General features: G+C 34.3%; 1 protein-coding gene and 1 pseudogene across 2 annotated transcripts; one reads left to right on the top strand and one right to left on the bottom strand.

Annotated features, from left to right (window-relative positions):
* Window positions 1–5,527: 5,527 nt before the first annotated feature.
* Window positions 5,528–6,981, top strand: LOC104753504 (putative F-box protein At5g66830 pseudogene; annotated as a pseudogene). Its single transcript, XR_015581650.1, has one exon. The product of XR_015581650.1 is annotated as a putative F-box protein At5g66830 pseudogene (transcript).
* A 1,277-nt stretch (window positions 6,982–8,258) lies between these two features.
* On the bottom strand, window positions 8,259–11,974 carry LOC104728055 (plastidial pyruvate kinase 2). Its single transcript, XM_010447100.3, has 12 exons — window positions 11,492–11,974; window positions 10,912–11,199; window positions 10,638–10,803; window positions 10,382–10,516; window positions 10,146–10,256; window positions 9,958–10,046; window positions 9,688–9,750; window positions 9,391–9,566; window positions 9,168–9,270; window positions 8,902–9,050; window positions 8,707–8,815; window positions 8,259–8,614 (listed from the first exon to the last, which is right to left on the bottom strand). The coding sequence occupies exons 1-12, from the start codon at window positions 11,735–11,737 to the stop codon at window positions 8,507–8,509; spliced, it is 1,743 nt and encodes a 580-aa protein (XP_010445402.1). The 5' UTR covers window positions 11,738–11,974; the 3' UTR covers window positions 8,259–8,506.
* Window positions 11,975–12,119: the final 145 nt, after the last annotated feature.

Genomic DNA, 12,119 nt, shown 5'->3' with positions numbered 1-12,119 from the left:
TGTTATTATTGTTTCAAAATCTCACAAAATCACAAACTGTCTTTTCCTTTTTACTAACAAAAAATATAACTATTCCACCAAATATTCTCGCTTGGTTTAGGCAAATGGAGAAAGAGAAACAAGTAGATTGGAGTAAATGTGTTGGCTTCTTTATTACATGAGGAAGGGTAATTAGTACTCCGATCCGTATTAGATAAATGTGTGATTTTTGTTTTTGTATTATTATTATTTCCTTGTACTATATTACTATATATCTACAGTAAAAATTCTATAAATTAATAAGGTCACGACCATAGAATTTTATTAATTTACAGAAGTTTTAATTTATCAATAAATTAATAATTATTAATTTATCGATAAATTTTATTAATTTATAAAGAGATTTTCTCATTTTCACATTGAAAATTTTTCTATTACAAAATAAGATACTTTTGTTATCATTCATAATTTTTAAAAATTTCTTAATTTATGATATTGGTTATCGTAATAGGATGAATTTCAATTGTTTAATAGATTATCTAGGTAAAAATGAGAAATGTTAGAAGCTTAGAGTTTAGAAAAAAATGTTACTATTATCCTTCATGGTAATGATGAAATCATAAAAAATATTGCGGTACCTTTAAAACCAATTACTAAATAAGCAATATCGCATCTATGACTCTTCACATTTTATGGATGCGATTTGAGAATACAACAAAGGAAAAATTAGAGATGAGCTCCAACAATAATTCGAGAATAAGCAAATAACAACAGAGTCATATTTCACTAGATTTTCTTATATATATATATATTATCAGTTTATATGATTATTAATTTATGATATTGATGGGACCATATTTTTACATAGGATTTCCAAAAAAATTATTATTTTATTATTTTATCGAAATGTGTCATTTTTTTACACTGGCCCAACTCGAGACCGTAAGAATTTATTAATTTATAAAGAGTATTAATTTATAGAGGTTCTACTGTATATTACTTGCAAAGTATTCATCCATGTTTGCTAAATCTAATATTTTTAGGCATAATTCTTTTTTTTTTTTTTTTTTTTCATTTCATCCAAATTCATTAATTAATACTATATATATTAATACATTTCACCGTCATTTGTAGGTTCATATATAAACATAAAAATCATATTATTTTTTTTTCTCGGCTCTAAGCAAAACTAAACATTATATAGAAAAACATGAAGAACTATATATAGCATTCCCTCTACATGTATTTTCTTTTTAATTATTAGTTATACTATACCAAAAATATTTCAGGAATATTAAACCTTTTATCACTATATGTAAAGTAAAATTTAGTCCATTATTTTATATCGATGTCAATCAAGTACAATATAAATCACACAGCCAATGTAAGTTTACAGAGAAATATTGATAAATGTTGATCTGTTTGACCTCTTTTCGTTTAATATGATATACTAAACACTAATATGATAAATGTTGACTTCTTTTTCTCACTAGTTCTGTACAAAATATTTACAGAGAAATATTGATCTCTTTGTAGTCAGATTTTGTCTCAATCTCCATCCTTATTCTCCATGTTGAGTATACACATAAATACGGAGATTGAGTACTCATTTTTCTTTATTTGTCAAAATGGTTTCTTTCAAAGCAGTTTTCAAAATATTTGTCAACTCTATTTTAAGAGAGATGAAAAATGCAGCACAAGATTCAACTGAGTGGAAGAAGCTCTGCCTTCTTGGAGCTGAGAAGGTAGCCTTGAAGATCAAGGGGAGGATCCAGCTGCAGAAGTGTAGACTGAAGTTGTGGAGGCAGAGAATGAAGATTCAAGGGTTGTGGTATCTTGGAAGAAGGAGAGATGAGTTTTGGGTAGAGCCTACCCAATTTCAGTACATCAGAGGCTATGGAAAGCCTAAGCATCTCTTCAAAGAGTTTGAGCATCTGAGGAGGCAGTTCTGGAAACAACAAGAAGAACGAGAGTCTCACGAAAAATCAAAAGAAGAAGATGAGAGAGTTTTTCAATGGCCCATCACCATCACCGAGAAGAAAAAGATGGATGATGCTGAGGCGGGAAGATCTCTGATTAAGGGGCAGAAAAAGCATGTAGGAGCTGTTAGGAAGAAGAAAGAAAGGAAGAAAGCAATACAAGCTTCGAACTGGAACCAAGCTAAAACGCCACCATCACCACCGTCAGAGACTGAGACTGAGCAATAGTTAAATATTAATATATTTATAATTAAATTAATTATTGTCATTAATCATTCATTAGAATGCTATAAATACTATGGAGGTGAAAAAAGTAGCATAAACATAAATAAATAATTATAATTAATTAAAATTTAGTGCCTTAAAATATGAATATGATTATAAATATGAGAGTTACAAAATATTTGATAGAATATGTAAGTTTATAAAATATGTGAAAAATTCATAAAAATAAATTTATTGTGAATAATGAACTGATTTTTGGTTTGAATACAAAAATTTGAAATTACTATAAATATAAATATATGGTAGGAACTTCAAGCTAATCAAATTGTAATTTTAAATATACATTTTATTCTCTCTTAAAAATGAAATATGTATTCAGCTATTTCTTTATAAATATTTATAAATTCCATATATTAAAATATATTTTAGTTTATTATAATTAGGGTGAAATTAAAAAACAAATTAATAATCATATTATGTGAATTATTTCCATTAAAGTGAATAAATAAAACAAAAAATTATTATTGGAAAAAAGCATACCTGAGTAAATAATTCGAAGTATGTAGTTTGAATTGTCAAATGAAGAGGGCATGCATGCATGCATCCATCGTACATGAATTTTTTTTGGATAAATTCTTTTTTTTTTTTGTTTAAGAATTCTGGATAAATTATAGATAAAAAACAAATAAATTATATTGACCTTTTGAAAATGTTGACCGATATTCACATGAATTAAATATGTTGAGTTTTTTAGAAGTTAATCAATGCGCGCGCATGAACGCAATGACATTAGAATTTTCAATTCTGTACAAAAATGGACTCAAGTCTTGTTAAATGAATTTCCAAACTTGTTCATGTAACTTTTTGTCAAGTGATTAAAAGGTTAATTAATAATTTGGTACGGAATTATTATATGAACTAAAGAAAATATTATAGTTAGTAATAAAATATATTATCGTGTAATTGTTTATTTTATGTATATTATTCTATGAACTGACGAGTGACGAGGACACGCTGGAGACTACATGGACAGAAAAGAAGGAAAAAAAGAGAACATTTATATGAATTGGAATCTTTTTCTATGTTAGTTTTATGCAAGAATTGAGTGCTTCAATTTGTGTTCCCTCTTTCAAACAAGGACGAGCCCAACTCCTGAAGCCTCAATCAAGGCCCAAGTATCATTTGTTATGTTACTCACGATTCAGTAAAATCGACTTATCTGGACACCAGAATCATAGGCAAAGCATTTATTTAGGACATGATCGGTTATATTTCATTTTGAAAGTATATATATCTTCAGTTCATGAACCACTTTGACAAAAAGTCAACAAAGATAGGAAAGTAACTCTTTTCTAAAGGAGTAGAGCTCTAGCTAGTCCATCATATCATCATGTAATACATCTGTTCATGAAACGAGTCTAAATGTAAGAAAACTTGGCTATAAACAGCATTCCCTTCTTCGTCTAGCTTGAACACCACCACTAAAGCATCTGTTATAAGCATGTCTACATCCGAAAACTCTCGTCACGCTCAAATGTTTCATTGTGTGTCACAATCCAACCTGAATACGTATGGCCTTGGTTCCAGAATAATAAGTGTTTCGTCATGTATATCCTTGTGCAGTTGTGCTCCTAGTGTTGAACCAAGATTTCTGCTCAAACTGCTTGTAAACCACAATATATTCATAGTTCAATAATATCTGCTCCAGGTTCTTCGACAGGCCTATACTTTTACTCCTTTCTGTTCCTGCAGCAACAACTTGAAGTGCGTTTGGTCATCAGTTCGCATTTCCCAAACAGAAAACAACAAACTCATTAATTGGCGCCTCCTCATGTAGGAGGGAATCCCGACTGCTGATATGGTGGCTGCGGTTTAGCAATTCCTTCAAACACCACGAGCACATCCTCTGGAGGCTAGAATGGAAATATTCTAAAATTGTAACTATTCTCTATTGCCATTGGCAGACTTGGAAACTCCAAACCTAGAATTCAATCATATACCATAAGGTATTGTGTATGACGGAATTCTAGGATTATGCTTTCCAAGCAAGAAAATGGCAGTGGGGAAACAATTACAATTTTTAAAAAACCGAGAGATATTGCTGCTTCCAAGATCAAACATAGTCTAATGCGCATTTCTCAATAGAATAATTAGTGCCCTCACGGTAGTTTTGTTACGTACTTACGTTCCGACCTTTAAATCTCTCATATATTGTATAGGAGGAAAAGTTGTTTGATGAAGTATCATTAGAGTCGAGTTGTGGGTGTTCTCGTTTGAGGTGATATATTGTATATATATCTATAATATATAGTGTGATCGATATTGTTATATTTATAACATGTAAACACATGCTTTGTGTGACTAATCTACTGATAAATTAATATAATAAACACATGCTTTGTGTTTCTTCCAAATGCATGCTTTCTGTTTCTTTCAAACAATGGTTGAACTACCGCACGCCGATCTGTTTGCTCTTCCTTTCTTTGCTATAGAGTCCGATGGTTCTTGCCAAGTTTCAAATATGAATGATTCTTGTTCGAATCTACGTATTGTTCTTAATACATATTAATTATTGCAACATAAATGAAATTAGTTTTCTCTTCTTGTGAGGGTTTGGACTCATCATGTGTTGGCCTCAACAAAACAATTCAATAGTTATTACATTTTGTCTAGATGCCTAAGTTTGATAGAGGAAAGAAGAGAGGTTCAGAGATGGGTTTTATCACGGGAACGGATACGGAAAAACAAAGCAATTTGAATATCAATGTTTAGGCTCCCACAAAAAAACACACTAATATGACATCAAACACCAATATTTGGTAGAAAATAACATTTAGATCCTCGTTTTTTGGGGATGTCTTTAAATTTAGTACTAGTTTATGTTGAAAACATCTATGAAAAGTTATTGAATGAAGATGATCGTACATGTTTATGACTAATACAAACTGTGACTTTAATATTAGATTACATATAATTTAAATTCAGACGATGATATAACAACAAATTATGCATGAATATTGCATGTTTATCATTCTTTCATCTTGACATCAAATTTCAATTTTTTTTTTTACTATTTTATATAGAGAATTGAATCTTAAAATAACTTGGAAAATTCAGTCAATTAGTTTAAATTTGTTTTTAATTCATCAGTGAATTTTATAAGAAGTTTTATATATTTGGGGGAGAAAAAAAGTGACAAAAAAACTGGTGGCTTTTATTTGTGTTCTATTTTTAAAGTGACGTTGCTTTAAAAAATACTGAAAAAAATAAAGCCAAAAGGCAAAAACTAATTAAGAACCTTACAACAAGTAATTAAATAAAAGAAGAAAAAAAAATCTGTGAAGACTTTTAAAACTTTTTACCCCAAAGAATCGATAGTTTCTGTCTTTCTCCCTTTTTGTCAAATACCGTCATTGAGAAGGGCTCTAAAATTCCATGATATGGCCTCTCCGCTACTCCTTGAACCCCATGGATCTGGTACACTCACGGATGATGGTCTTCTTCTGCCGTTGGCGCAGAGAAGAAGAAATCCCCATTGCCATTGCTGGTCGAAGCTTCCTTCAGATCTCCTACAATTGGTGTTTGACCGCCTTCGTTTCGCAGATTTCCAACGAGCTAAATCAGTCTGTTCCTCTTGGCAATCAGTTTCAAGAAACTCTCAACCAAATAACCAAATCCCTTGGATGATTCGATTCCCTAAGGGCAACGATCCCGACCAAAACAATTACTGTCTCCTTTTCAACCCTGAAGAAAAATACAACATGTACAAAACTCCAAACCTAGGTAACGATTTCGCAAAGAGCTTTTGTGTTACGACTTATAGAAGCTGGCTTCTCATGCAACCTCAGTATAAATACATGGACGACCATTGGTTTAATCTTTATATCCTCGATCTTTTAACCGGCGAGAGAATCAATCTACCCACTTTTGAAACAGAGTATGGACTCACCTGTCCTGTATTATGGATCGATGAGAAAACCAAAGACCACCTAGTTATTGGAATGGCTGATGAAGACTATGCCATTTCTTTCAAGAAAGGTTACAACTCGTGGAAACAGATCCCAACCTTGTCAGGTATCGAAGGGTGTTTTAGCATGGTTTACAAGGATCACAAGCTCTATTGTCTCAACTATTATAAACTCAAGATCTTTGATTTTTCTGGAGACAACAATCCGGTTAGAGTTTTCAAAACTAGCGTAAGTGGGTGCTTAAAACAGCCAGGAGGTTCTTGCATGAGACTTCCTGGAATCCCATGGAAGGACCAGGCGGCTCACTCTAAGAAAAACTTGGTAGTCACGCTAACCGGAGATGTCTTAATCGTTAAGTGCTATCGTCCGAGTTTTTCCGTGATATGGGAATTTGAAATCTACAAGATGTTAGGGAACAACGAGTGGGAGGATGTTTTTTCTTTGGGAGACGAGGCGATGCTTTTGGATTTGGGTATCACAGTGCTTGCTAAGGACATGCAAGGAATCAAGAGCAATTCCATCTACTTCTCCAATGCTACTCCCTATTTCGAAGATCAATATGACAAAACCGAAATCTTCGTAGTCGACCTCGGTTCAAACGAGGTCGAACTACCCCACCGGTTTGTTTGCTCTTCCTTTCCCTGTTCCAGAGCTCGATGGTTCTTACCAAGTTTCAAACGATAATGATTTTTCTTCAGTCATTTCTTTTTATCTCTATCTATGCGTACGTATTCTTAATATTTAGTTGTTACAACATTTGGTAGAATATTTCGTTTTCTCTTTGACATATAGAGTAACAATAATTAATAATAAAAAAAACACTAGAAAAATGTGTAAAAGTAAGTTTGACATAGGGTGTGTTATCGATAATTAGGTCTGTGATTGTCTCCTTCTCTTGTGTGGTTTACCACGTACAAAGTCCCTACCCCTACCCCCATGGTTGTAGGCACTATATTGGAGTTGGAATGGTAGGTCTGATGGTTCTTGTATGGTCCGCGAGTAACCTCATTCTAGGATTCTATGATATTTATCTAATCTAGACAAAAATAAAATAAACTTGGTCAAAACTATGTTTAACGTAACAGTCAAGAAACAAGTATTAACACCAGTAAAATGATTAGATGTGGCTGGTCGCTATGGACTGCGAAAAGGCAGTGATGAGAAGTCACTTTTACTGCCACCCCAAAAACGGTTAATAGCTCTTATACAACGATCACACCAACCAAAATTAGTATAGCCGTAGTATTCATCTCTAAATTTAGCAAACCACCTCAAGCTTCCTTAATTCCTCCCAAGTAACTTCCACTGAGTGCGTGCTAACGCCTTCTTTTTGTCTTTTGTAAAATTCATGAAAGCAAATCTGTAACAAGAAACTATCAGTTTTTTTAGTTTACATATAACTTACAGTTTGTTGTCACAAATAAAGAAATTGGAGGAAGAAAGTCGCAAACCGTACCCTATGGAAACACCGGTTTCACACTCTATGGGAACAATAACCCTTGTGATCTCCCCACAAGAACCGAAATGGTTACTCAATGCATTCTTGAATTCATCCCTAGTAAGTTTAGAATTAATTAAATCCCTTGACGAAAATGGTTTTTTCATTGTTTCCCTCTGCCTCCTCACATTCAAAACCACAAGTAAATGTCGCTTGCTCCTTTTTCTTTGGGGTTTCTTTATCCTATATATAGACAAATTAAAGGAAACATGATTTAGTTTTTAAACAAATATGGCTATTTAAACAAAAACCATTCTGAATAAAAAAAAAAGGTAACAACTCAGCTCATGACTGTTTTCTTCTATCATATGTTATGTATATACTAAGAAAACACGAGGAAAGATTGTATATGTTAAAGGGAATTAGCATAATTATGTATGTTCATATCGTAAGAAGGTTGACTAGTCAGAGGCCTTAATGTTTCATCACACACACAACAAAGGTTTTGTGTTACTTTGAGAGAAATGGTATTATGGGAAGGTAGACGCATCTTGTTTTGAAGTCCACGATTATTGTGAGTTAAAGACAGTTGTAGTAGAGATTACATGTATTCCTTTTAGTCAAAAGTTAACACGTACTCCTTCATTTGGTATCTTCTGGACTGGCATATATAACATAAGTACAAGTTTATAACTTGCTTTATTTTGTTCATCAGTTGAATATAATTCATACTAACAAACAACTAATGAGCTAAGAGTGTCTGCCAAAACACATAATCGTAGAAAAAAAAACAAAAAACTGAAGAAGATACAGCAAACAACAAGTTTTTAGAGTACAAGAGACATGCAACGAAAATTAGCCAAAAACCCGGTTCTACATTTAAAGGACACCGACCAAGTGAGATCTTCAAAGAAGCTTTAGACCTTGCGGACTTGGATGTTATGTGTCGATTGAGATCGCCAGATTGGCTGTGTTCCACTCTGTACGATTGCTATTTCCTCTCCCTTCTTCACCATTCCTTGTTTCTGTTTCATCCAAAGTTACCAGTTCAAACTCTTTAGTCCCAATAAAACACTAAACGAAAGCTACACATTTAGTTGGGGGCAATGAATTTTACCAGTAGTGTAGCCAAAGCATTAGCAAAAGTTTCTTCTGCATCATCTGTGAACTCCATATATATGGGGCATACGCCTTGATACAAAGCTAATCTTTGTTGTATCTTTTTCCTGCATAGCAAAACCTCTACTGTGAGTTCCTAAACAAAACACTTGTCACAGTCATTGATCTAAAAGAATAAAAATGGAATACTTACTCATTTGTGAAGGCATAGATTGTGCCGGAAGGACGATAGTGACTTAGCAATATAGCCATGAAACCAGTTCTGGTGAAGACAACAGTTGAAGTGCCAAGTGTGTTTGACATCATGGTTGCATGGTATGCAAACATCTCACTCATATGGTTCTACAGAGATTAAAAAGAATGTTCTTGTTAGAACAGATTAGATAGCAATTAAACTTCACTGCATAAAAATACTCAATGGTGCAGAGTTTCACGAGTAGAGAATCAGGCGCGGCTTACCTTGAAGGCTTGACCAAGATTAGGTGGCATTTCACCGCTAGTAATGGTCGCTTCTGTTCGCAATGCAACTGTGTGCATCACTCCAGCAGCTTTCAACGGGAACCTGATACCAAGTAAAGTTCAGAATTGTGCATTTATACTAAATCAGTAGATTAGCTGAAAAGTTCAGAATTGTGCATTTATACTAAATCAGTAGAGTAGCTGAAAAGAATCTGCCACTTACTTTCCGTGAGCAGTTTCTCCTGAAAGCATAACTGCATCAGCACCTTCTCTAACAGCGATAGCAATATCTGAGACCTCTGCCCGGGTTGGAGTTGGATGAACTATCATACTCTCAAGCATGTTAGTCGCAACAATAACAGCTTTTCCCATGCTACGGCATAGGTTAATGATCTTCTCCTGTATTTTCAAAAATAAAATCAGAGTTATAACTGCAAGAAAATTTGCCACAAGTTCTATATCTATGGAAATTGAAAAACTCAGTTTTTTGGTTTATCTTAAATGAGAGGCAAGCACTAACCTGAAGAATGGGGACTTCTTCAATTGGAAGCTCAGCACCAAGATCACCTCTAGCAACCATTGCCTGGAAGACATACACATAATCAAATTAGACAATCACATGAACAAGGGCCATTCCAACCAGAATTTATATTGCAGTAACACCAAACTCATTTTCACTACATCCTCTAAATATTTTGTTTGACCTAACAATGTCCAATCACAAAGGGAAATTATGAACTGCAAGGCATATAAATGTAAGGAAAGAACAAATTAGAGAAGAAAAGATCACCCCATCTGATGCTGTGATAATGGAGTGCAAGTTAGGTATGGAGTCAGCACTTTCAATCTTCACTATCACGTGTATATCGGCACCACAATCTGCACATAATTGTAACAAACAATCTCAAGATTAGAACAAAAATGAAAAATCATAGGCAAAAAATTAACTAGGACAGGATTGTGGTTCCACATATTTACTTTGAAGGTATTTCTTCAATTCGTGTACCACTTGAGCATCTTTGACAAAGGAAACCGCATAGAAGTCAACTTTGTTCTCCACTCCAAATTTAATATCCTCCCAATCCTTCTCTGCGAGAAGGAAATAATTACACAAATATAAGCATCAGAATAAGATCTTTCAGACTTAAATATGCAACAATTCAATGAAAGCAACAAGAATAAGTGAAAAAGAGAGTTAACACAGAAAGTCTAACCAGTGATTGAAGGTAATGTTGCACTCTTTCCTCGGACATTCAAGTGTCTCCTTGACTTAAGTTCTCCACCATCAACAACTTCACATTTGACAGAGTCTTTGGTCTTAGACTTCACCATAAACGACATCATACCACCTGGAAACATAGTAGTATAACCATCAATATAGTGGAAAAGACTAAACCAAGTGCATCTCTTTCAGAGGCATGTCAAAGGAGAACTAAAACCCTTTTACACCAAATATTAAGATCTACATACCATCAACAAGGAGCATGTCACCGGCTTCCACATCATTGACGAAATCATCATAGTTAACACTGACACAAGTTGGTGTGCTGACACCTCTCTCAATAGTAAAAGTAAACTCTTGACCTGGATCTAACATAATTGGTTGAGGTAAATCCCCACTCCTAACTTCTGGACCCTATGGAACAATGAAACTAATCTCGTCAAACAAGATACAGGGACGCAAAAACCTGCCAAGCAAATAGATAAAAATGAATTGAGATAAAATTGGGAAACAAGAACAAACCTTGGTGTCAAGCATGATAGCAATGGTGTTGTCTTTAGTCTGTGCATTATATTCTTTAACCAAATCAATAACCTTCTTATGTGAAGCATGATCACCATGAGACATGTTCATCCTAGCAACATTCATCCCAGCTTCAGCCAATTTCCATATCATCTCTCTTGTGTTGGTAGAAGGACCAACGGTGCAAACAATCTTTGTCTTCCTCCTTACTGTCGGCTTCGACCACATCCCTACCGATGTATCACCAAACTGCTGCATCTCCAACAACCTCTCTAGCTGCTCCTCTCTCTAAATCCACATTGAACCAAAACAAAACAAAAAAAAAGGAAAAATATATAATCAGCTCACAAAATAATCAATGCAGATATGAAATCTACACAAAGCATCAAAACATTCTCAGTAAAACCTAAACCATAGACTTAAAGCTGTCACATCCAACATCAATTCGAAATGGATAGTTATTACTGAAAAAAATATCAAATTGAAAGACAAAACCCAACACCCAGAAAGACAAAACACATAGCCACATTCAAAAACCATCGACAATACCAAAAAGCATACTAAGGCTTATTACACATACGTTAGGCACATCCTCAGGAGAAACAGGAATCACTTCAGTCTCAACACGAGCAGATCTCACAGTGGTATCAACCACTCTTCTGCTTCTCAAAGAGACTCTCCCACTTCTCTTCGCTTCGTTTCCAAGAACCTTCACTGCGAAACTCGCCGGCTTCAGAAGCTTCTCGGATCTTGTGGAGACAGATCCACCGTTGTTGGAACACAAGATAGAGCCTTGAATCGACCTTGTAGCAACCACTTGAGCCATTTCTGTTTCCGAAGCGACAAAGGATCAATGAATTCGAAGAATTGAGAGAGTTGTAAAAGAATGAGAGAGAGAGAGAGAGAGAGAGAGAGAGAGAGAGAGAGAGAGAGAGAGAGAGAGAGAGAGGTGTCGTAAAGCTGAGAGAGAGTAGTGAATGAAGGATTTGGTTCTTTTCGGCGGAACTTACAAAGACGAAGAAGAAGAAAGTGTCTCTTTGCTTAGTTGGTATCGAAACGTGACAAATCATTTAAGTAGTTGGGAAATTTTAATTAGAAGTACAAACAAAAAAAAAAATAAGACAAAACACAAAACGACGGCGTATTAGTTGGCCCAATTGATAAGCCCATTAATACCATATGGGCCAAATCTCTGCGTTTTGTTTTGA

Source organism: Camelina sativa, chromosome 2 (genome assembly GCF_030686135.1).
Source record: "Camelina sativa cultivar CO46 ecotype springtype chromosome 2, ASM3068613v1".
Lineage (NCBI taxonomy): Eukaryota > Viridiplantae > Streptophyta > Magnoliopsida > Brassicales > Brassicaceae > Camelina > Camelina sativa.
This window is presented reverse-complemented; position numbering and strand designations above follow the sequence as displayed.

Bases quoted from the DNA above. Each gene is read 5' to 3' on its own strand.
- LOC104728055 (XM_010447100.3), bottom strand. From the start codon at position 11,737: ATGGCTCAAGTGGTTGCTACAAGGTCGATTCAAGGCTCTATCTTGTGT. The intron at 10,517-10,637 runs GTATGTAGATCT...CTATGTTTCCAG, and splicing joins TGACATGCTCCTTGTTGATG to GTGGTATGATGTCGTTTATG. The intron at 9,751-9,957 runs GTGATCTTTTCT...TATGTCTTCCAG, and splicing joins TTATCACAGCATCAGATGGG to GCAATGGTTGCTAGAGGTGA.